The sequence below is a fragment of the Phlebotomus argentipes genome, unplaced genomic scaffold (assembly GCF_947086385.1).
Source record: "Phlebotomus argentipes unplaced genomic scaffold, Phlebotomus argentipes genome assembly scaffold_18, whole genome shotgun sequence".
In the NCBI taxonomy this organism is placed as follows: Eukaryota; Metazoa; Arthropoda; class Insecta; order Diptera; family Psychodidae; genus Phlebotomus; species Phlebotomus argentipes.
The window spans coordinates 3,490,951-3,515,385 of record NW_026776177.1 but is presented as its reverse complement, the minus strand read 5'-3'; the positions used below and the strand labels follow the sequence as shown (position 1 = coordinate 3,515,385).

Genomic DNA, 24,435 nt, shown 5'->3' with positions numbered 1-24,435 from the left:
ATTTACACCAAATTGCGTGCTCATGACCGTTTATCAAATCATCACACTTTCAATTTCCCAGACCGCGCGCCTCGGCTAAACTCGCCCAAGAAACTCAGCCACAACTGTGTCTCAACTCAGCGACAGTGTCTCTGATGATTAAATGCGTTAAACTCACCTCGTCACAGGCGTTGCACCTGGGCTTCAGCATCTCGGCGTAGTGCCGCTCGCAGTAGAGCTTGTCCTCGAACACGCAATAGGTGAGATCAACCAGGAGCTCCTGACAGGCTGTGCAGCAGAAGCAGCGCGGATGCCACATCATATGATCACGGAATTTGGGAGCAATCACAGCCAAATCGCCCTGCTTCAGACCCTCCGTGCATCCCACGCACTTCGTCGCTGCCGGAGCATCCTTCACGAATCCTGCGCAATCACAAGAGGAAACGATTAAACGCATGAAGAGAGACGAAAGCGGAAATTTGAATCGTCTGTGTAGATAACACACTTGGATAAATATGCTCGAGAGATAAGAAGTGCATTGACTCTGTATCGATAAAGCCAGTTTTTCGCGTTTTTTTTACTAATCTAATGCCTAACATATCTATCCTCAATTAAATTCCACCTCTATAAATCTTAAAATAGCCCTTGAAATAGTAAGACAACAGATGTTTATCCAAATTGACTGTGGTTTTCTTTCATTGAAGTTAAAACATTTACAAAATGCATACAACATTCCACTCGACAGAAGATCTGTGACTCAATATTCAGCAATTCAATCTAATGATGCGACAAAGCGCAATTAATTACTCATCTGCTAAAATAGACCACTCGCGAGCGTGTCACTCATTGTTCTCACCGATATCCAGCGCGATCTCATTCCTCGCCGACACGAAGTCCTCATAGGAGCTCCTGTGCTGCGGCTCCACGTGCTTGCAGTACGTCATCGCGAGATCCTGCTTGGGCAGCTGCACAGCCAATTGCTTGTCCCGGTAGCGCTCGCCGGAGGAGCCGATCTTGGGGACCTTCTCAGATGGAATGGCATCAAAGTACTTCTTCACCTTGGCCGAGGTGAGGAGTCCCGGCGGTGCCCACGTGTAGCCCAGCTGCCGGGCGTCGATCTTGGACGTGTGCGAGTCCGCCTTGAAGCCCAGCCTGTCCCGCACGGTCGTCAACTGCTGGTGATACACGGCATGAGTGTCCCGTGGACATTTGCACGCCTGACAAGTTTTCCTGCAAAATGAACGAACATCGGCATTAGCGTGAGTGTCGCGTGGGGAGCGGAAAAGAATGCATAACACATCTGGAGGCACTTTGCACGGGGTTCGTTATTTTTTATGGGCGTCGCCACGTGCAGATCCCATTTCTCCTGGCAAATTGCATCACATTGGTGGCGAAGCAGGTGGAGCAATTCACACCCATCAGATATGCATTCCGATGCATTTGCAAGCCAAACAATCAATTAGCCACAATGTGAGGGAAAATAATCCTTTTTCTTTTGGGAAATATAACGATACATGGCTTTTCCATAATGCCAATTGACTTTGTGTGTCGCGGAATGTCGAGGGAACTTTTCCATCAATAAATGGACATTTAATGCGGTTTTAGTTAATTAAAGAGTGAGTCAATGGCCAATTGAAGAATTCCATTGCATGGGAAAAATGGGCAAAAATGCATGATTTACTCTCTTTCCAGTGCAAAATCAAAGAAATGCAATTGCGTGTTTGAATTCTGATTCCCAGAGCGAATTATAAGAAATAATTAAAGGGTCACAAGCATCAAGTGAGACTTAATAGTGCGGCGTTGGATGTGAATTGAGCCACCTTATCGCATTATCACATGGTCGAAATGCGCCTCCCGAAAAGCCTCACTATCTCGAGATTCAAGCCATATTATTGAGGTGAAAAGCTTTCAAAGGCACCTCATGTAATTTTGCAACAAGCCCATCTTAATGATATCACAAATATTTTATCAACGCAAAATTCACCGTACAGCTCATACTTGGCAGAGCATTAGGGTAATCTCAGGCTAATGCGGTATGTTTTTCAGTTGAATTAACTTGTTGGTGGAAAATGGGGTTGTGAGGGATAATAGGCATGTGGGTTTGTGTGACGGTGAGTTTTATATATAGTGCGGGTAAAAGGGACTCTCACAGCCATGAGAAATCAAACACACGACATTTGTATTCCAACCAAGAGAGACACCACTTTGTGACGAGGTGCAAAATCATGTCATAAATCTCAAAGTTCTCTCTCTCTCTCTCTCGTTATATTTTTCACAAAACAGCTAAATCCCCATTCATATTTGTCATGCTTTCACTCCTTTTTCCCACTCATCCCCACTTTTGAGCCCCTCTCAGTAATGATGTACCAACATTGGGTGGCGGACTTCTTCTTCGCCAAATTGACACCATTACGCGTTGGGGGTGGGGTGGGGGGAGGGACGTAGAGTTGGGCCTCTCTTTAAGGACCATTTCGTAATTTAATAAAGCGTGAAAATAATGCACAACAGCGCGCCTCTGAAATAATAATCCCTGGTCCTTTGCGTGTTCCATCGAAAATGTGACAAGAATTGGGTGAAAGTGGTGAAAATATGTCCTCCCCCCACCCCTCTTGCCAGATGAAGTGGGGAGGCATTATTGAATAAAATTGCTCTCCACCAGGATGGGTCGGAATTTCGCAGATGCTCTAAAAATATTAACGCTGAAAGGAGTGATTTTTTCGCCATTCCCCCGACAGCGTCAATGATGGGTTTGTGGAAACCAGGAAAATATCAGGATCACATCTTCCCCATCATCATCATTCTCTATCGTATTTCCGTGCCATCAGCGCGTGCACACATAAACCTATATGTACATATTATTTATATGCGAGAGAACCTGAAATTTCCATTCTCCTCACTCAAAACTCAAATGGCTTTTTCGGGAGAGCAACATGACAAAATCGCAAGCATCTGGAAAACTCCTCAAGTCTCTCTCTCTCTCTATAATTAGTTGTGTGATTTCGGGTCAGATAAACTGTCAAAAACACTATCAAGCCTTCAGTCCAGATGAATGGTTAGTGTGTTACAGTGCTTTTCTAGCCATATGGAAGAGAGAGACAGAAAAGATTGTACATTCAAAGTAATCAACCACACACAACACACACAAGATACCTAACAATCAAATCGTACAATTCCTGCTGGTCGAACACTTTGCAGTACGCCTGCAGCACCTTGAAGCAGGCATACTTCATCCCCGGCCATGGCACAAGAGGACTCCCGAGCGCATCCCACATCGGACAGTCGATGTGCCTCTGGAGTTCCAGAATTTTACTCACGCTCTCACCCCCAAAACTCTCCCTCTTCTCTCCTCCTCACTGCCTCATTTCGCCCGCAACTTTCAATTACTTTCCGCCCTGGATGACCATAAAAATCTCCACCCCCGAAAGTCGCTGGGGCGGCGCGCCTGATATCAGGGGATGAGGCGACGCTGATGGCTGTAATTGTGGTGAATTGAGAAAACAGCACAAAAGAATTGATTAGTCATCAATTTGGCGATAGTGTCAAGTCAAAGTTATTGCATTTGGCGGTGTCACCCCACAATGGGAGAGCTTTCGTGTGCTCAAGGATACATTAGCCTGATCAATAGGGACTGATGAGTACCTTCGCTTAATTTAGACTTGATGGCTCCTTTTGGCAGTACTTATGACTGAGAGGATGTAGGTTAATTGATCGGGGGAATTTAATATAATGAGATTTTGTGGCTAGAAGTCCAACAAACTTGGCATTGGCGCTCAAGAGGCAGTTCTAGACAATTAAAATACACGTTATTGAAGATCTTGCGGCTAATAGAGTTTGTCCAGAAGATTGAGAATATTAACTACTGGATATTTAGCGGTTATTTATTTCACACACCCATTTAGGAATCTTCAGCAACCGTCTGAATCTGAGACTAGAACAATGAAAGTGAACTGCTTTGGACAAACAATGCATGTCGTGAAAAATTAGGCCCTGAAGCATACTGATGATGACTTAATTCAAGCCAGTGAACAAAGTCATTCACTATCAGCTGCCTTTTTTGGCGGACAATTGTGGTGGTTTGGAGGAAGTGAGTGATTCTTTCAGGCCCAGACTGAGTGAGTCAAGAAGTGTGTTAAACTCCTCTCAACATGACGAATGAGGTATTTCACTCGCCTGAACCACAAACGGAGGTTAATCCGCTCATTTTTCTCAGCTCTGACAAATCTTTTCAGCAAGCCATCGTCCATCAGTGTTGTGATGAATAATCGCGCGCAACCCATCAAATCTATTTACCACCAAGTTTCTTGTTTTCCAATGCACACACACTCACTGATTAGATGGCAATGCTCAAGTTCACGATCATAAATCACTCATACTTCTCTCCAATGGAGCATTTCCCATACGGCAAAGAAGAAATATATAACATATTCCAACTATCAATTTCACGGAGATGATCGAGAGAAAAGAGTGTGAGGCCTGTCTTGAAAGCACTCATCAAAGTCTTGTATTTATCTTTCTAATTTTAAACCATCGATGCTTCGACTGGGTTCGAAGCGTAAAAAAATAGAAAAAAGTATATAATTCAATTGTACGCTTTATTAATAAGACATTAAGAGTTGAGATTCAGATGAGAAATGAAAGCAATATGCAGATTCACATTCTTTCAACTGGACCCCATCTTTACACTCGTGCAAGGTGGAAAAATCGTGTAATTGCTATTCGAGTTAATTTAATTAACGAAAAGAAAAACCGCATTACCGATTGCGTGCCACAGTGGAATTTTGCACACGAAAAGAGAGTCACATATATAGTAATTTCGGACAATACCGCCTTTTTCCATAATCAATTTTCGTCCCCCCCAACGAGCGCGGCTGAGAAAATCCTGGCGAATGCGTGTCTCTCAGCGTGACAAGGTTAATTGACGTCTGTGTCTGAGCAGAAATTGAATTTTAATAATTCCCATCAGTGACTTATGCATGTCTCATGTAAAGTGGATCACTTTGAAGATCACATAATTGATCTCTGTGGCTCTCGGAGGTGCATAAATTGCCAATGTCACACCGCAAGACTTCTTGGTGTTAATTGAAAATTAACTCTTGGCAATTATTTACACGGCAATTGACTTAGAAACATTGAATGTGAAGGTCTTCCCGACACACCACATAATTTCTCACACGAAAATGCTCTCTCTCTTTGTGGGCTGACAAGCCGAAAATCTTCTACATAAAACTGACTCACAGATTAACCCCGCGCTATCACAATCGGTATGAAATTCACACTTTAATTGTATAACACTTCTTCAAATACTGTTATCAGATATCTGATATGCGTAATATGCGCCTTCGCATGCAGACGACTCATGAGAAAGACTCTCAACTATCGCGACTGACACTTCCTCAGCGACTGAAGTTCCCAAGATGCACAATCACTTATCAGGAGAGTCCAACTTCCTGTCCACCCCGCGCAATCAAGCACACGCGCAGAGTTTTCGCGCGCCACAACGAATGCAAGTCTTCTCGCAATCAACTTAAGTCGTCGACTGTTTAGCGGGCGGATGACGCTCTCTGGCTCAAGCTCAGAAACATTTTTCCACCGCCACTCACACATATGTGTGAAATCGCTGTAAGAAAACGCGCCGCGAAAATTGCGCGCGACTTTTGCAGCACAGAATTTCAGTGTTTGATTGATGCATTGCGTCGCCAATCACTTGATCCTGATGAATTGGTCGTATTTCTGCCCTTTTGTGTGGCGAATGCACTCGTGGCATTCTGCACGACAGTAAATCACCGCTTTAACAGCCTCTGAAACTTCTGAGAAACTCCCTCGAGTCACTCCTCACGCATCCGACACATAATTACTGCGCGGCGTGGCTTTAAAATTTCATAGAAATGTTCTCTAAGCTTTTGTATGAAATTTCATATGAAAAATATCAAGAAGAAATTTGACGGTCGATAAAATCTTCCAAAATAATGCACAATTTGTAATAAAAATTATTTGGAAGCAGAAAAATGTGAAATTTATTTCACTTTTATTCATACAAAATAGTCCAAAATTACCTTTCAAACATCCTAAAATATCTCTGACATTCTAAATTCAATTCTACAACAAATGTGATTTTCCATTTGGATTTTAGTTGATTAATCTTTTCTTATCTTGTGTACTTTTCGGGCTTCAATAGCCAGATTAACACTGGAAATCTTTCTTGAAATGTATAAAATGTCCAACAATGCAAATAGACCTACAATGTAACCACTGAAGAGTAATATTTTTCAAACGAGCGGCGACGCACCAGAGAGTTTATGGATGGTGATCACAAGTTGCAAATCTCACTCTCAGACTCGCCACTCAAAAGTATAGCAGAAATTTTTATGTTCTATTCAAGCAGAAAATGTACAAGAATCTTTTATGATCTCATTAAATTTATAAACAACCACTGAACGCAGTTCTGGACTTGCCATCCGGGACAAGTGGAGTGAAAATTCACTCTCACTCCAAACGCAAGTTATAAAATGCAGAGACATCATTTGATATCCATTAGAGGAGACCGCCAATGGTGATAATTTACATAAAGTATGTCACTTTGCGCCATTTCCTTCTTCACTACACACCTCTTCTGTTCTTTGGCGGGAAACCTGAGCCTTTTCCTGCCTCTTTTTTTCCACTCGCCACCAGCACTTAAATAATGTTTTCCTATGCGAACGCCTTTCCTCAGTGATTGATAACGCGACTATCAATGTCTCCGCCAAGGAGAAATGGCATAGAAAACCATATAATGGCTTTGGATACTAAAGTGGCGCTCATTAAATTCAATAGACAACTACATAATTTCAAAAATTTTAATATTTCACATCACGCTAAAAATAAAGTTCCACATTAATCTCCCACCAATTTTGTCCCATGTCCCAATGGTGTTGCCAACAATCATGCCCAAAAAGTTCTACATAAAGTGAAACTGTACATAACGTGTGTAAATAGCCTATTAAAACGATTAAGTAAATTGTTATGAGTCAATATTTGAAGCACTATTCAATGAGCTCCAAACCACGATTCATAAACAAATAAATATGATTTGCCTCTCAATTCACTCAAACAACCATGAATGAATTTAATCCGATTTTCGTGAGTTGTTGCTGGCATACAAAAAGCACTCTTCTTTCATGTGATTTTTCCTTTTTGGTCGCTCAACACAAACGGCAAGAGAAGCCACTAAAAAGGCCAAAACGTAGAGAATTCTTAGACGCAAATATTTGTTCCAAATCAGATTTACATGGAAGCCTTTTCTATGTGGCAATGACGAAAAATCATGGATACACGTGAGCATTATTGCTAAAAGGAAAATATTTCGTCAGAGGAAAAATATACACTCAGTGAATTAACAAGTTTGCGAATTGAATTTGACATTTAACACTCCTTAAATGGTCCAACAGAGTTGCAATTCACTCAGTTGACTGGCTCAGTGTGGAAGAAAAACCACCCTGAATCTATCTTGTTCAGCTCTGATCTCACGTGAAGAATTCACGCTAAAAATAGCATAATATTAAATTTTATCGCTCATAAGCCAAAAAGCTCAGAAATTGCACAAGAGTCGTCAAAACAGGCATTCTTGCGCCCATAAAAACGTCTTGAAAAATCATCCTTGTGGAAAGTTTGAAAGAAACACATCGACACATGATCAGTGGCGATTCTAAGAATGAAGCGTGACTTGAGATCTTGATTGATCTTTAATAGAAGAGCGACTTACTCATCGGGACAACAGCAAGTGGGAATTTGTTTCTTCCTCCGGATCGCCATGTGACGCTCCCTGGATGGAAATTTCGGCGTCTTGCGAACCACAACGGGTTTAATCTCGGTGGCCGTTGAGTGGCCATTCTCCACAGCATTATCACTCTCCCCGCAAACAATTCCCATCACTGATAAGCTTATCGTTTCCACGGGTGGAGATTAGTTCGATTGTACAATGTGGAAACTGTCTGGAATTTCAACGCGAAGACGCACTGTCGAGGTGTTCATTTGAATTAACAATGAGCAGTACGCTAAGTGGCATTTTTTTCCACGACTTATTTCATTTGTCTTCACTCGATGGCGCACATAAAAACCACTCGCCAAGGTTGAGGCGAGATGAATAAATCACAGAATAGGAGAAAAACGGAGCAAAAAATGGCAGTTATTGCAATAAATTCTGGTACATGCAAATAATCCATAGATTTATCTCATCACAGAACTCGCGGAATGTTGACTTGACAGTGGGAAAATATTGAAACAGATGTTTGGAATGGGAAAACACGGATTAATTGAGAAAACCGTGCGGCGGAATGACAATTTCTCACATATCGCACGAGAGGAAAAAAAATCCGTCAATTGTTTGAATTGAAAAACCACCAGAAAAAAAGAACTGTTCAGCGCCTTGTAAACATCGCGCGCGGTGGGTTTTGTTTATTGTGACTCGGCACAGACGAAACTGAATCCAACTTGTGAAGCGTGAGTCGCTCAAAGTGAAATCTTATAAATTTCTTCAATCTCTTCTCGCATGTATTTGAGATTCCCACTTCGATGTATAACTGATATCCCATGTATATTTATTGTTCATCATATTTGACAATGTTTGCTTGTATTCATCACGAGTGCCTCTCAAACTCTCTATGTCTGTATTTTCCCGCTGGACTTTCAATTTCAATTCGCTTTTTTCTCACACAGTGCGTGACAAAAAAATTTATGAACTGCAAATGAAGCGACGGTGAAGCGATTTTGCCAACCGCTCAACTGCTGAAGGGCAAAATATCCCTCATCTTTCTTTGGTGTTTCTCTGAGAATGTCTGCATCCTGAACTGACTCAACAAGTCCACGTTTTCCAGCAATAACGCGCGAAACACTTAGAAAATGGTCATTAAAAGCGACAGTAATGAAATATCGTCAACTGTAGAGACGAATGACGTCGGCGGCATCGTGAAAAAAGCGTTAAATTGACCACTATGGCTTGTATTTTTCTCAGTGATCATTTTCCTCGCATTTCTCTCACTGCATTTGTGCACATAATTGACCTTTTATTTCTCAATGCATCAATTATATCGAGAAGTCTCTCGACGGTCCAGCTTTGAATCAATTTTCTATAAATAGTTTATGGGCAATTTGACTCTCAATGTACTACACATGATTTCATACTTAAATTAAATAAACACACATAAAATTGGTGTATAATGGCACCTGAACAACCACCTCATTACTCACTCAATGTTTGTGTTTAATAAACCGCACACCACTCTTTTTCATGCTTTATTGCAGACAAAATTTCGCTGCCAACAATTCATTCATGGATTTTTTTCGCGATCTCACGCTTCACTTTCAATTGCCCACAAATCTCTCATCGCGAAGATTTGTTTGAAGTTTCCTTCGCTGTGTGTGTGAGGGGGAAAGGGGAGGGAGGAAGCATTTTGATTTGGGACATCACTTGGGAGGGTCTTATGAGGTGAGACGTGGCGATATTTTAGGAAGCCATCGAGAGCGAGTGACATATTTCTGGGAAATTTAAACACTTTGACAGAAGAAATGGGCTCAGGATGAGAAATTGCCACAAAATAATGGATGTCTCGGACACAAGAGTCGCTGTCTTCGGTATGAGAAATTAAATTATTCGCTTATCATTCAAATATAAAACTGTCACGAGAAATTCTCTCGTGAAATTAATTGGCAAACGTACAACTCGGATATTTCCGCTCTGCGCGCGGTTCATTCTGACGACATCGCGGATTTACACAAGTCAGAAGATGAATTAATTGAGAGGAATCTTGGTCAGGAATGCATCACACTGCAAGTCGCATAATGAATTTATTGCTGGCCAGAGAAAGGCATGGAAAATAGAACTTCTTTTCACCCTGCAAATTTTTCACACAATTCTCTCTCTCTCTCTCTTTCTCTTTACCAGAGAAATTTCCATTAATTTTCATCCGCAATTCGTATGGGAAAAAACCACCTAAAAATATTTCCATTAGCACAACACATCCAGTGATATGATTTGTGAAGGCGTCTGTTTACTTTCTCAGCATCAAAGTCTTTGTTTTGCGTGATTGATCGGACAGTGGTGGGGACATGACAAATATTCACTGGCTTCTCACCACTATTTGCCCAAAGTCTTCATTGAATTTTTCACTAAAGACGCCCGTAAATTAATAAAAACGCCCAACCACGCGGATTTTCGAGCGATTTGCGCGTGTGCTTGACGCAAATATGAGCGGAAATAGATCAAAAGGACGTTGACGCTTTGCCACAAAAGCGCGCTGTGAGACACGCCAGGCATCACCGACACCCCCACCTGGGTGAGATCCTGGCGAAAGGCGCTGGCGAGGAAGCACGTGTGAACATTCGGCGGGAGATTGATTGATGCCAATTGAAGTCTCTCGTCACTCACCTTCGCGCTCTGAAGAAACACTCTCGACAAATCATAAAAATCACACCTCAGGAAGTCCTTTTCTCTTTCTCCACTCCTTCGCAGCCTCCACAACCATCAAAAAAAAAACACGTGAAACTCTCCCCAAAGAGTGTCACGCGGAATAATCGAAAACTCCTTCACACGCACTTCTTCCCTACTTGGCACCAAAGAACACACTGAATCATTATATTGCCATGTCGAAATGCCTGCGGGCGTCATATGAAAAACGAAAATAATATTGCCAGAGACGCGGCATCTGCGGGAGAAATCCACTGCCAAAAAAGATCAGCGGCCAAGTGAGAAGTCACCAATGAAAGTGTAATATATCACGAGTTAATTGTTTAATAGCGCACCAATAAGAATTTCCTCCATCATAACCCGGAATGAGCATCAATTTGTGGACAGTCGATCGGAGGGAGAGACAGAATTGATAAGAATTTATATACCTCACAATATAATTCAATTTGAAGCACTGTCACAAATTTAGCCATATTTCTTATGGCAAATTATAAATCCACATGAAATCTCAGAGTGGAGAATTAAATTCCCGATAGAGTGAAAAAAGGCCAAAAATAGATGCATGAGAAATTAATCTGACCGCACAATAAAATAGAAAACCGTTTCATCGCCTTTAATTGACGTTTAAGTAAATAAAATTCAATAAAAGCTCTCCTCCTTTGCAGAAACATTCTTCCAATATAATCCAACCTCTCTATTTTGTTTATATTCCACGCATTTTGTCGATTTTGATATGATCAGTATTGGAAAAATTTCCTCATCTGCGCCCCGTGGGCCATGTGCTCATCCTCAGTCAGCCAATCTTCTCATCGTTTGGTCCATTGTATGAAAAATGACCTCATTTTTGAAAATGATTTAATTTGATTTAAAATTAATTGATTTAATGGAGATGACGATCCTTGGCAAAGGCAATGTGGCAATAAACACTGCCAGACAGTTTGTTAATTTGTCTTTTGCCATGTTTGGCATAATTGTGAGGAAAAATGTTTGTTTTCCTGCGAAAGATGCTCCTGTGCGATATTTTGGTTGATTTATCGAGGGGCAAATCATTGAAGGCAATTGAGAAATCAAGATACTCAAAATTATGCAGAATTTAAAAGAAATACCTCAATTCTAATCATTCTAATACAATCACAGCAAATTAGCATAATTTCACGCCTGCACTGAATAGTATAAAATAGAGTACAAATTTCTCACATGCTGAGCAGCCCCTTGAATTTGCCTAAAACACGACGTATGTGTATTTCTCACTAATTAATGGGTCAGGGTGGGATTTGTGTCTCCGCAAAGCACCCCGAAGTGAATTAGAGGTGTGTTCCCGGTCCCAAAAAGGTGATTTATCGCCTCGACAGTCTGTCCCCCCTTTCCTTTCCCTCCCCCCACTCACACACGTGTGTGTGTCAACATATTCGCGCGGGAAAACATATGTGATATGCTCCACTGTGCCACATCGCGCCGCCTGGCGTCCAGCAGCCACAGCGCGCGGTGTATTTTGAAATTTACAAACCCGCCAGACTGGATATCCGCAGGTAATGGTGAACGGAATTGACCAGAAAAGGAGGTGGTCAGCGCCGTAAAAAGAACGAGCGTGTTTAGCAATATAGGAGCCAAGTGCGAAATTAGTGGCAACTCTCGCCCATGGCAACTGATTGGAATCTAACGCAATATATTCGCCAAATGGGCGACCAAATGCACACGCAACCCGCGCGCGCTCCTCTGAGGGCTTCCGTGCGAGAGTGTGCTTTTGCTGCCCACGATATGGGCGACACAGGTGAAAGGTGAAAGTATTTAATGCTGCCAGAAATAGATATTCGAGTCGTTGGCAAATTTCCGTGCAGCATTTTCGCATCCCATTGCGTTCAATTAACCTCTGACCTTCTCTCTCTCTGTGCCTCCAAATGGCCCAAAAGCATCGCGTCTTGAGCACTTGTTTGACCTTTCGGCCACTGTCATTTGCTGTTTTTTTACACAGGACTCACCGCCATGAGTGGGGCTCGAAGCCGGGACAGAGGTCCTTGCAGACATCGCACTGGGTCCCATCGATCACTTCCTTGATGATGACACCCTGCAAAGGAACAGAAAAGAGGCACGTTCAATCAAATGTGGCAGGAAATTTTGATACTCGCGCTACTCCTTCGGGAGTGATCGGGAAGTTCAGACTTAAAGTCTCTTCTCGCCAACAGAGAAATCATCAATATTCGACGAGGGTGGAAAACTATACAAAAGGAGAGGAGAATCATGGCGAATTCAAATGCGGAAAAGCCTGGGTGGAAAAGCAACGCAGAAGGGATGACTCTGCAGATCCTCTTCGCAATTAAAGCAAATAGCAATCATTTTCCAAGACAACAGACACACACACACATTTTCCCTCATCTGCCATGGGGTGAAAACCGCCCCAAAATACGCATTGATTTCCTTCTCTCGGTGGAAAAATTCTGGGCACTCGGCCAAGGGAACACTTTCCCCCATTCCGTCGCCCATCCGCCAAAAAGGGAGAGAGGCAATGCAGGAGATGAGATTTATGCTGATGCTCGAGGCGAGTGTCCAGCGATGAAAGCCACACAAAAGATCTACATTTGTCACCAAACTGTGTGCATCCAAGGCGACTTTTGTCATTTTGCTATACAAAAACCACCCTCGAGCCACAGGAGCACACAGAGCTTTGGAGTTTTTTTCCCTCTGCGGACGTCATGCGGTATCAAATATGCACTGAACAATGGCAATAGGAGTTCATTTCCACCATTTGGCAGCACTGCACTTTCACTCTGAATGTTTTTTTGCATTTTCAGCACCGGAATTTCACATGTGAAATAAAATTTCCGCTGAAAAGTGCATTTTTATACCATGACAAGCTGTCTTTGAAATTTCACTCTTGCGCCAATTTGTGCCAAAAACCAGAGGAATTGTTCGCTTCGCGAAAGGATATTAAACAGCATCCTGAAGGTTGCAATTTCTACTATCCGTAACTATGAAGAATAATTTGAAATAACTCATTTTTTCCTGATCTTCTCACGATTCGCACTTCCCTTGGGTTTGTCTATCAATTCTCCCAATAGATACCTGTGCTTTGGCGCTCTTCTATAGCATATTCAGTTTCAAATGAAGCTGCGAGGCGAGGCGAGTGTAGAAAGTAGTGCAAAAGCTGCTGGCAGAACCGCGCGAAGCGTCCAAGGAATGAGAAGGCGAGTTATATGGCAAAAGTTATTTAATTGATATATCGAAAGCAATTACAGTGCACCTTCTGTGAATCTCATCTCCATACCGGGCGCTTTACCTTGGGCGCCATAGTTGCTGGGAAGCGCATAGCTGAATTCTTGGGCTCCAGAGGAGCGCCTCGGAAGGCGCTCGGCTGCCGCACAGCCTTCATCACATCCTCCAGGCCGGATGGACGGAAGCGCGGCGGTTTCTCCTTGGGATTGACATAGTCGCCAAACTGGTACGTGGATCTCGGGGGATCCAGCGATGATCGGGAGAAGCTGCTGAGGCGACTGCCGCCCTGGCGGGAGGATCTCACGTGGGCCAAGCTGGATCGCCACGGCTGGGGATCCTGGGCGCCTATTTCGATGCGAATAGGATCGATTCGTGGACGCACAATCACACCACGAGACTTCGGCGGCGCTTCCGCAGTGTACGGCATCGCCACGCCCACGGGAACGATCTTTGTGCCACGATCGGGATTCTTGATCTCCACCCGGATGGGCTCTGAGAGGTACTTTTGACTGATCTTCACCGATGCCTCACTGCTGGCCGAATCCTCCTCGTCGCGCATATCCAGCCGCGCTCTCTCGTGACTCTTGCTCACGCGGAAAGTCTCATTCCTATTGATCTTCTTCCGCACACTCTCGTCCGGCACCTTGTTCTCACTGCCCATGTTCACGAACCACACCAGCGATCGATTGTCATTGGGATTGATGTAGTCAGGATGGAATCTCCGCTTGCTGAATGTGGCATAATTGATGGGATTGTCGACAAAGGTCTTCTCAACATTGGCACCCGGTTCATCGAAGCTGAGGCGATGCTTCATGAACATGATCTTCTTGTGCTCATCATCTTTCTGCTCCTGCTGTTTCCATTTGTCCAGAATGGGGAATTTCGATGATTTCTTCATGCGGGAATTCCCATTGTATTGACCATTCTCGGGAGATTTCACCAATTGCTTCTCGTACAGCGCACCAAACACATCCGTCTCCACATTGTTGGATCCTGGTGAAAGATAGATGGAAAAGAGGATTGCATCAAATTGAACTGGATGTGAAATTTCAATCGATAGTCACTCTCTCTCTAAACTCTTAAATCACCACCCGGAATAAAAAGCCAAGAAGATTGCGGAAAGTCGAGAGTTGATTGCACAAATCGCCATGAAGATGAGGCTTCACCATAAAACCCTCATCCGTGGGCGAAAAACGCCCGAAATCTCTGGCTCGCGGCAGAGCTGGTGAATTTACATTTAAAATTACAAGACATGGCGCGTGTAGGAGGTCCTCACCGCGATGGCGATGGTGATGGTTGATCATGAGGATGCCAAACTTGGTCATGACCATTTGAAGTGACTTTTTCACTCCACAAAACAATTGTCCAGCTCTTTGTAATTAACTTACTGTGCAATGATTTCACGCGATAGAAGGTTAAATGTGCCCCCGGACCGAAAAAAAGATCATAAAACTGACTAAGCATTCTCGGAAAAGTCGGTGTGTTTTGGGGGGCAGAGAAAAAAGGGTAATCAGACTCACCTTTTTTCTTCGTGTAGGTGTGATAATTGACGTATTCATCGTCGGACTCCTTGGCGGATCCCTTCATGGTGAAAGTGTCGCTCCTCGTTACTGGCTTCCGCTTCTTGCCATTCTCAATCGGATCCCGACTCCTCAGATATCCGCGGAATGTGTTGGCGGCACGCAACAAACTCGAACCACTGCCACTCGAGGGGTTTGGACTTGGGCTCTTCTTGTTGGAACGGAGGCCACTGAACAGAGGCATATTTACCATTCTTCCTCGCACTCTCTCACTCAAAAAAGCCCTCCCCCAAGAGAATCTCCTCCTTTTCCCTCACTTTTCAAATACACAAAATAATCGCGTATAAAAACTTCACAGACACTTTGAATATCGATTAGAATCGTTGTGACTTCTTAAGCTCACTGCTCAGCGTCTTCTCGCACCCTCAAACCGGTCAATTCTCACCCCCTGGCAGCCTCTGGACGTCCGGAGTGAGAGCGACACATGTTTGTTTAGTGGCGATGCGACACCAAATGTGCGAAAGAGTCTCAGTCTCGCGGGCTCTCGCCGTGTTGTTTGATCGAAATCGCGGTTTTGGTTCTCTACTGGTGTGCAAAATTGAATAGGCGGAAACTGGAATCAAAGTCGTTAATAAACAACTGTGAGACAAAAAATTTATATGTATACACGTTCCACAGACACACAATATTCCAATATATATATATATATTGGCGATGGAGACGCCGGACTGGATGTTGCACTGAGTGAAAATTCAGCAACACCTCGCACAGAGCGACACAAATGACCCAGATTTACAGCCACTTCTCTCACTCTCTTCCCGCCACTGGAAGTCACACAGCATCTGGAGCCTGAGGAACTCACAAAAACAGCGTACTTGGCCGCCTCGCAATCTCACGAGTCAACCACGCAATTCGCGCGCTGCACTTCCAATATTCAACACAAATTTGTCAAACTGTGGGAAACCCCAGAAGAATCTCTTTGGTAAAGTGAGGTGAAAAAAGAAATATTTCGGACGCCCCCAAAAGAGATTTCTCAGTCTTCCATTGTGGACAGAGTTGATGAGACTGCAGAGTGTCTTCGCCTCCACTTTGACCCTTCAACTCCCATTCCCACTCTTTCTATCGCATTCCTCCACATCCGCATGCCTTATCGCACTTTCTCCCCGAAAAATTCGCCTCTTGCAATCTTTTATCTGAACTTTCTGCTGCTTATCAACTCTGACTGAAATAATTTATATCTCCTTGAACTTGTTGAATCTCCAGATTTACACCTATTCGCAGCTTCACTATTTATGTCGGGGAAATTTTTGATGTGAGGCTAAACTATCCAATTCGCCACACAATTCGTGATCTCCTAAAAATTCCCCACTACTTAAGAGGCAATACACCGAATTCCAGATATGTGTATTGAATAAATTAAGTGCAATAGTGGACAGATGGGTAATTATGGACACAATTTCTCAAGCTAAACAGATTCTGGTAGAAAATTACAATACAAAAATCTCATATAAAGTGATGTTTGGAGCGAAAAATACGCTTTTGTATTCTAGTTTAATCAGCGTGAGAGTGTTAATCGGTCAAAATTATTAACATACAAGTAAATATTTAGTAAATCTTTCATAAAAAAAAATTTACAACTGAATTTGGAACTTTCGATCTGTTGCGCTGCTTTTTATACGTTCAAAAATACAGAATCGTTGAACAACAGGTAAAATTTGTCATGAATTATGGCACAAAATTGAACTCATCTGCTTAAAAGTTGGTTAAGCTATTAGTATTACCCATTGAGATTGTAAAAATTGATTTATTATGAATGTTAAAGCAGAATTTCAAATCTCTTTTCAACACTATCGCCATTTTAAGCCCTACAAGCGTGATTCTGAATAGAAAAGGCTGTTTTTAACTTGGTTTTAAACTACTCCAACACATCTATAACATACCCCAGTTTCAGTGGGAATTTATCCAATTATACATTTAAATTCCGTCACTTGAAGTCACCCTGAAAGAGGAGATTTTGGCAGGAATTTCCACACTTCTTATCTGTTTTTGGGGGGAAGTTTGTGACCAGAAAAAAACCCTCATCGCCATATGATAAAGTCGTGACAAAACAAAGAATGTAGACATAATTTTCCCGTCGAGATAACATCCGCACATGTGGATAAAATTCTACAGGTTTTCCTGGGCGAATTTCACTGGAGATTTTATGTGATGTTTTTGTTGACAAACTCCCGTTGTTTGGAGGCGGGAAAAGTCCATAAATCTCCTCAGCTGGCGGCTCTCTCTCTCACTGCCACCTTTTTTCCCGTCCTCACCGAGCAGACAAGCCAGAAAATATACACGGTATCTCCGGTCATTTGAGCCCAACCCTATCATTGATACACATTTTGGGCAAACACTCACTGTGCAAATATGATTTCCCTCCGACCACACAGCATTTGCAAATGAATGCCATTTAATAGGTATAATGTGGTGGTGTTACGCAGGGATTTACAGTGTGAAATGTGTGTTAAGAATAGAGGGTGTGTGGCTGAGGAAAAAAGACCCCAAAATCCGGCATCACGGCAAATAGACGGCAGGATTGGCCCTAAATGTAATTGTATCTCAACATGGAAACTTTTTATTGTGCTGCGGTCTCACCACATGTGAGGACTCTCGGGGGGAGGCGAGGGAGGAGACACCGGGGGTCAGGGTAAATCCCCGAGTAGCTGATAGTCCAGACAAGGAAAATCCCTTCTCTGCAGCCCATCTCAATTCATAACACGGCAACTTGATGAACAGAGACACGACATTTAATTTCACTCTTCTGCGTCACACCACAAACGCTTTTTGAATTCAGGAAGGAGAAGCGACAGAGTTTATTCTAAATTCCACGTTGATATTTTCTGACTCAATTGACCTTTACATTGCCTCTGTTCTCACGGGGAAAGATTATGAGGGGGTTTTTTCCTGTCCATCATGCTTCTGACCGCACTAACAGAGCGAATATATTCTTTTTACTACGGCAATTTTAATCGGGAGAATGAGTGGAATAGGATTCTCAAAAGCCACCCGCGCTTCAGGGAAAAAGCATTCCTGATTAATTTCTGCTATTTCACGAGCGGAGTTTTCATTATTGCGTTGCCTGGGAAATGCTTTTTAATGTTCCCCGCGTCTAAACGAAATATTAAATTTCAGTTCATTTTTTTCTGCATTGTGCTTAATTACAAAGTGTAATTGTAGTCCTTTTGAGCGGGAAATGACAGGAGAGAGTTCAAAAATGTCAATTAAGTAACAAAATGATAGAACTATGTTACAGATAGAAAATCATGAAGGCAAATATTGTTTTGCAACAACTCTTTGACTCTCTTGAATTTTCATATTCAAGAAGAAGCTTATTTTGTTGAATCCTCAAAATTACCTTCAAGAATATTCTCATGCATAAATACACATAATTTTCAATTAAAACCAATTACCAACAGACTTCAAGTCAAACGACTTTCACGTGCATTTAAATTTGATCAAATACTGAATATATAATGTGGACCATAAAAAATAATGGCAGAGGCTTTTTAATGTGTCACGATATAGTTTCACTCCATTGAGTGCGCACACAAAGTGGCAAATTCGGATTAAAACGCAAACTTTAAATCCCCCTGGAAGGTTTTCGGGACTGTTCACAATGTGCAGACACAGAAGAGGATTATAAAGTTTCAAGAGTGCATTGAAACATCTGAGTATTTTCACCTGGCAAACTTGAAATTTTAATCATCTTCAGCATCATGCAATGCTTTTGTGTTCGAAAACATCAACGCTTTCGACATTTGATGCCATGGATGAACTCTCACTTTTCAACTGACTCTTTTTTTCTCTCTCATCTGGCACACACATAACACCAAAAAAGTGAGGCACATCTTGAGGAGAATCTGTCGGATAGATTGAAAGTGGGTCGTGCCAAATAAGGTGATACCGCGAGCAATCATTTAAATATCAAGCCATATCTGCAGCGATTTTCAGTCACACTTTCGCACAGCCCTGCGGATCTCCCCAATTGCGTCATTTGCGCAAAGATTTGCAAGTTAAATATTCATGCGGGGAGCAAAAGAATTTTATGCCAATTTGCAAAACGCGCCAATATTGCCGAACATGAGCATTTGCCACTGAATTTTGATACGTTTTCACCTTCAAGCGTAGCTGGGGAAGAAGTCTTTCACCTCATCTTATGTACATCTAAAATGCTCAATATTTCACTCCAACCGCACTAATGCCCCGAGAAATCTAATCTCTCAGGCACGTTCGTATCAAAATGAGCGATAAGATACTCCACGGTACTTTTATATCTTCAACACTGTGATATTCAGTACTCAAAATGTGATAATTGCATGACAATAAATGGATCAACGGCATTGTAATGCCGCTGATAAGGATGTTGTATAAGAAAATTTCAGGTATTCTTCTTCACAGGCAAGCGCGGGTGTAAGATATCCCTTTGCAAAACTTTAAATTGAACTGCACGGACTTTTCCAAGCAATTACTGTAGCGCGATGCTTAAAATTTTCATTCTATCACCGGCGATGTGATAGGAAAACTGCACACAACGCGGCAAGTGTTTCTCATACAACACCGAAATTCATTATTTGTTGCGCTCACGTGAACCATTTGTCCTGAAACTTTTCCTCTTCAGGCACTTTTGGGCGAAATTTCATCAACTATTCAATTCGCGCCGTGAGCGTGAATCCCTGGGCAAATTCTTGTGGTGCTCGCTGAAATACCTGATTGCACACCGATGGTCATGCACAATAATGCAATTAATAAAGACTGGCAGTCTCATCGTCAGACATTGTGGCTTTCATGGGCGATGAATTATGCGCGAGATGCCATGAGAAAAAGGTATCTCTCTCGAGAAAGAGAGACAGAATGAAGGTGTGCACGATGTTGAGAAAGGGGGAGAAAAGCCAACAAATTGGCGCAAGGTTGACGACGGGGAAGCCTTCGAAAAGACATTATAAAAAGCACCATTTAAAAGAATAAAAGAGCAGAAAATGACACCGACTGTGAGACCTTACAAGCAAAATATTGGCACGTGAATTGCACTTAAATACTCTGGCAAAAATTTTATCATTTTTTTTTTAATCTCGTCAGCACACAAAGCCCCCAATTCACCATCAGATGGATTTTGAAGCCTTTTCGCACACTCATTCTCATCCAGTGCATCCCACTCAGATTGAAAGGTAAACATCTTGAGGTTTTCTTCCATTCGACATGTACAGAAAAAGTGCTGCGACAATTGATGATCTAATCGGTGGCAATTTCGTCATCAAAGTCCCCCAAATTGTACTTGCAGCTCTTCTCCAAAATGCACGTCAACGCGATAGACTCCGTTGGTGATCATGAAGTGTGTGTGCGCGCGCTAAGGCCACAGAAGTTTAGTGCAAAGTGGAGGCAAAAAAAAACTGTGTGTTGAACAATACAAGAGTGTCAATTATGAATATTATTGTATTTATAGATGGATACCTCAAGACGTGACATCATCCGCCAAAATCCCCACCAAATTGCACGGCTAATGAATAAAAGTTGTTTGGGTGGAGACAAATGATGTGAGAATTCTACACTTCTTCGGCACTTTTGTATCGTCAGCGGAATATTTATTACATTGTCAAATTGGAAGTGATTTTCTATTACACAAATCAGTAATTAAATTCCCATTAAAATCTTCTCTTCTCTCTCTCTCTCTCTCTCTTCAATTTTGCTCCCACGATAGAGGCTTTGATGTTTTAAATTGTGCAGAAAAAGCCACCCCGCGTGACGCACTCTCGCCCACCCACATTTCCATGCGCTCTCCTCACATAAAATTCAATTTGACCCCCAGAGGCTGGAAAAACAGCTCCACACACTAACGAGGTTTTCAAGCACATTTTCACAATTTTCACCCGTGAGCGCTGCTCCTGCCAATCGCCGCCAAGTTGCATCAAAATACTCCACAGAAAGGCACGTAAATTAACTCATGATATTGAACCATGGAGTGTCTGTCGTCTCTTCGACACACAGGAAGTGAAACATAATTCGATTTGATACTATGCGGAAAATAACGCAATATGCAAGAAAAACATCCCGTGCGACCTACATGATGCTTTAGGGCTCAATGCTTTGCAAATTTCTCCCCTATTCCCACGTGTGGAGTTGATAATTCTGCAAATGTCCCAGTTCACAGCCCTCATACATCATTGATATGTGCCCCTCTTCGCCACTTTACTCGCGCTCAACTCCCTCATCCATACCTACATCATTTCCATATCGCCAATAAATTCAACAAATTCGACTTTTCATCCCTTTTCGCCACTCCTAGCGATATGTGCTGTGAAATGCGTCCACATCAAGGGGGAGATAAGATGGTCAGAAATGTACAGCTCAACGGAAGTGTTTAAAATTCTACAATAATCCTTTCATGATTTGTGAGTTTCTCTTAATTTTTACGTTAGAACCTCAGAAATACTTATAATAATCCATTTTCTAGGTTATGTAACGAATCAAGGACAGATTTAGAGAATAATTTGCATTCTAGCACGTCAATTCTTATGCGCAAATCGGAGAGATTGCTTATCATAGACAGAACTATGCATTTGCATACAATAAACATTGATTATCTGAAACTTTCATACAAAGTAACACTGTAAATTGTGCTATAATCAAACATAACCTCAAAAGTAGGTTTTAGGACTTGAGAAATGATTATTTTAAAAACTTTCTGAACGATTTCGACGCTGTATCAGCAATGTTGAGTTGATTTTGTGATCTAGAAAACTTCCAAACGGGGTATTTAAAGTTTTCTTATTAATACTTTGAGGTTATGGTCAGACAAACACCCAAAAAAGCGGTAATGATTGCATTTTTACAGAAATATCGAATGGAAACTTAAGAGATTCATTATAATTTGGAAATTATTGTGCAAATCGCCGAAAAAATCATATGCTGGAAGTGTTTAGAAGTGATGTACAGATTGAAGGCATATTATCTCCCCCTTGATCCCCATCGCAATGTCACTGTGTATCAATAAATGCAGGATGAAAAGATATTTCAGGAGAGGAATAGTGAACAGTGACACAGGATGTGCAGAATTGAGAAGCTCATAGAATGTAAATTGACTTTTCTCCACTATTCATCAATTTGGAAACGAAAGAAGTCATTCAGTTTGCTACAAAATGTCACTGAAATCAGTCGCTGTTTATCTTAGAATAAGATAAAATACATTGTATGTAAGTTGAGTCAAATAAACACATTTTATCGGAGCTTATCAACAAGCTCCCGATAATCGCTAACTATACAAAATAGGAATATTTCTCTGTTTCTCACACTCCAACTGAATTTGAGGCGGGATTTATCCCAGGATCAACTCTGTTGTGATTTCTCTTGACATCATTTTCTATAGCAATAATATTTTTTGACCCTTAAAATCTCTGGAAAAACCCCCAGAAAATGTCTTTTCCGTCCTGAGAAACCATATAAATCTGCTTTAAATTTCAAAATGTGTATTCTGTGCAATAAAATAAATTTATAAAGCCCTCCAAGAGACAGAAGCGCGCCTTTCATTTGCCGAGGAACAGGTGTTGAGCAGGCGAAGGCTTTTTTGTGTATATTATTTGCTGTAATTTTGTTGTCTCCTCGTCTGGAAAAAGTACTCCACATGCTGCTTGGGTATGTCAAGGAGTGTCTTCAAAATGTTCCGCATCTCCTCATCACTCCATATGCTCGCCTTCGTGCCACATGAGATCCCCATAAATTCCCAATAATTCCCCCATTTCGCGTTCTAGTGGCCTCGAGAGCGCCTCATTAATGGGGAATGCCGAAGAATTTGAGCCATGATTTTCGTTACGAAACTTGCGAAAATGATAAAAAAGTGGCTCGCAGATTATTTTCATTAAAGACTTTCGCAGGTTCAGCTTTAAAAGACACGCACTTGGCGCTTCTTTTATTTGATTTTCTGCCTCCAAATGGCAAAATCATAAAGAGTTCAACCACACACAAGTGAAGTTCCTCTATTCCTCTCTCTCTCTCTCTCTCTCTCTTCACCTCGAGGTGGAGTAAAATTTCTTGTAAAACACAATGTGACTGGGTATTGTGAAGTATGTATATTGTTGGATGTGTTGTATAAATTCAATATGAAAGTGTCATTTCACCATCTGTTCGATCGACATCAATTTCCTCAGTTATTCATCGACGGATTCGCAGTGCGATTGAATGGAAACCATGGGGAAAATGTTGGAAAATATTTTCTTCAAATAAAATCACTTACATTCATGAATCTGCAGAGGAAATTCTGCGTATTTAGCCAAGAAATGTGGTTTGGCTGGGCGTCATTCATGCCGGCATGAATCATTGTGGCCAAAGTCAATGGAAAAGGCCTCAATATATTCTCAATTGTCAAGCGATTCGTAAAATTGTGTCTGAAGCATGTTCGCTTGTGTGGCTCAACCCTAACCTTCCATACCGTCTAAGAATTATTCACACGCAATTCACCGATTCATAAATTGATGATAATTGCCCTCCCGAGCATAGATTTATCAATAACACACGCATTGTCTTCTCCATGTTTGCTCAATAGAACACCCGCAAGAATATTTCACACAAATTAATTCCTCTCAACACAGAAGAGCAAGAAGTCTTCTCACCACACAAAATAATTGAGAGATTGTTGGATGTTGTTTTTTCTTCTGTACCACGAGAGTATCTCATCAATTTGCCCAGCTAATTTGATGATGATTAAGCAAGAAAGGTGAATTATGTCCACACCATTCTTTTCACGAATGATTTATTAAAAAGCTCCGCGCTCTCACCCTTCTTCCGGGCCACTGCTTAGGCATTCCTAATTAAAAGCTCCATTTCAGAGAAACCCTCTCGCGCGCGCCACCCCTTTATTTATTTATAAATTTCATTCACCAGTCTTTCCGCTAATTCCCATTTTCTCAGATTTCACTCACAACATGTGACATTCGTCAGGGGGTGAACAGAACCACGGTTTTTGCCAACATTTTATGCCAAAAAAAATAAGAATATCATATTTCAGCATGCAAAATCCGACCTGGAACTGCCAGAAATTTGAAGAAAATGCACATAATAAGATATAATTTAATGTTCATTTAATTTAATGAAAAAACTAGCGTGCAATCAAGTTTAACTAAGAATAAATGCCATGCTTTTCACCCCCCGCCAATGCAACATCTTGAGAGCGACCTTTTAAAATATTTCTCATGTTTTTCCCCAATATTTCGAATCGAATATTCTTGTAAACAAGTGCCAATTTCCATCTTTCCGGCA

The 24,435-nt window shown here is 41.8% G+C and overlaps 1 protein-coding gene across 3 annotated transcripts in view; it reads right to left on the bottom strand.

Moving 5' to 3' along the window:
* The window catches only part of LOC132261177 (four and a half LIM domains protein 2), a 42,267-nt gene that overhangs the window by 16,384 nt on the left and 1,448 nt on the right, over positions 1 to 24,435 (bottom strand). The window contains exons 1-4 of one of the 3 annotated variants that reach the window (XM_059759804.1): positions 5,215 to 5,481; positions 3,130 to 3,452; positions 836 to 1,209; positions 158 to 402 (exon numbers count right to left, since the gene is read on the bottom strand). In XM_059759804.1, coding sequence (XP_059615787.1) covers positions 158 to 402; positions 836 to 1,209; positions 3,130 to 3,251 — 741 coding nt within the window. In that variant the 5' untranslated portion in view covers positions 3,252 to 3,452; positions 5,215 to 5,481. Of the gene's footprint in view, positions 1 to 157; positions 403 to 835; positions 1,210 to 3,129; positions 3,453 to 5,214; positions 5,482 to 12,396; positions 12,483 to 24,435 lie in introns of those variants that run through there. The other 2 variants (XM_059759805.1, XM_059759802.1) reach the window with 2 other exon arrangements.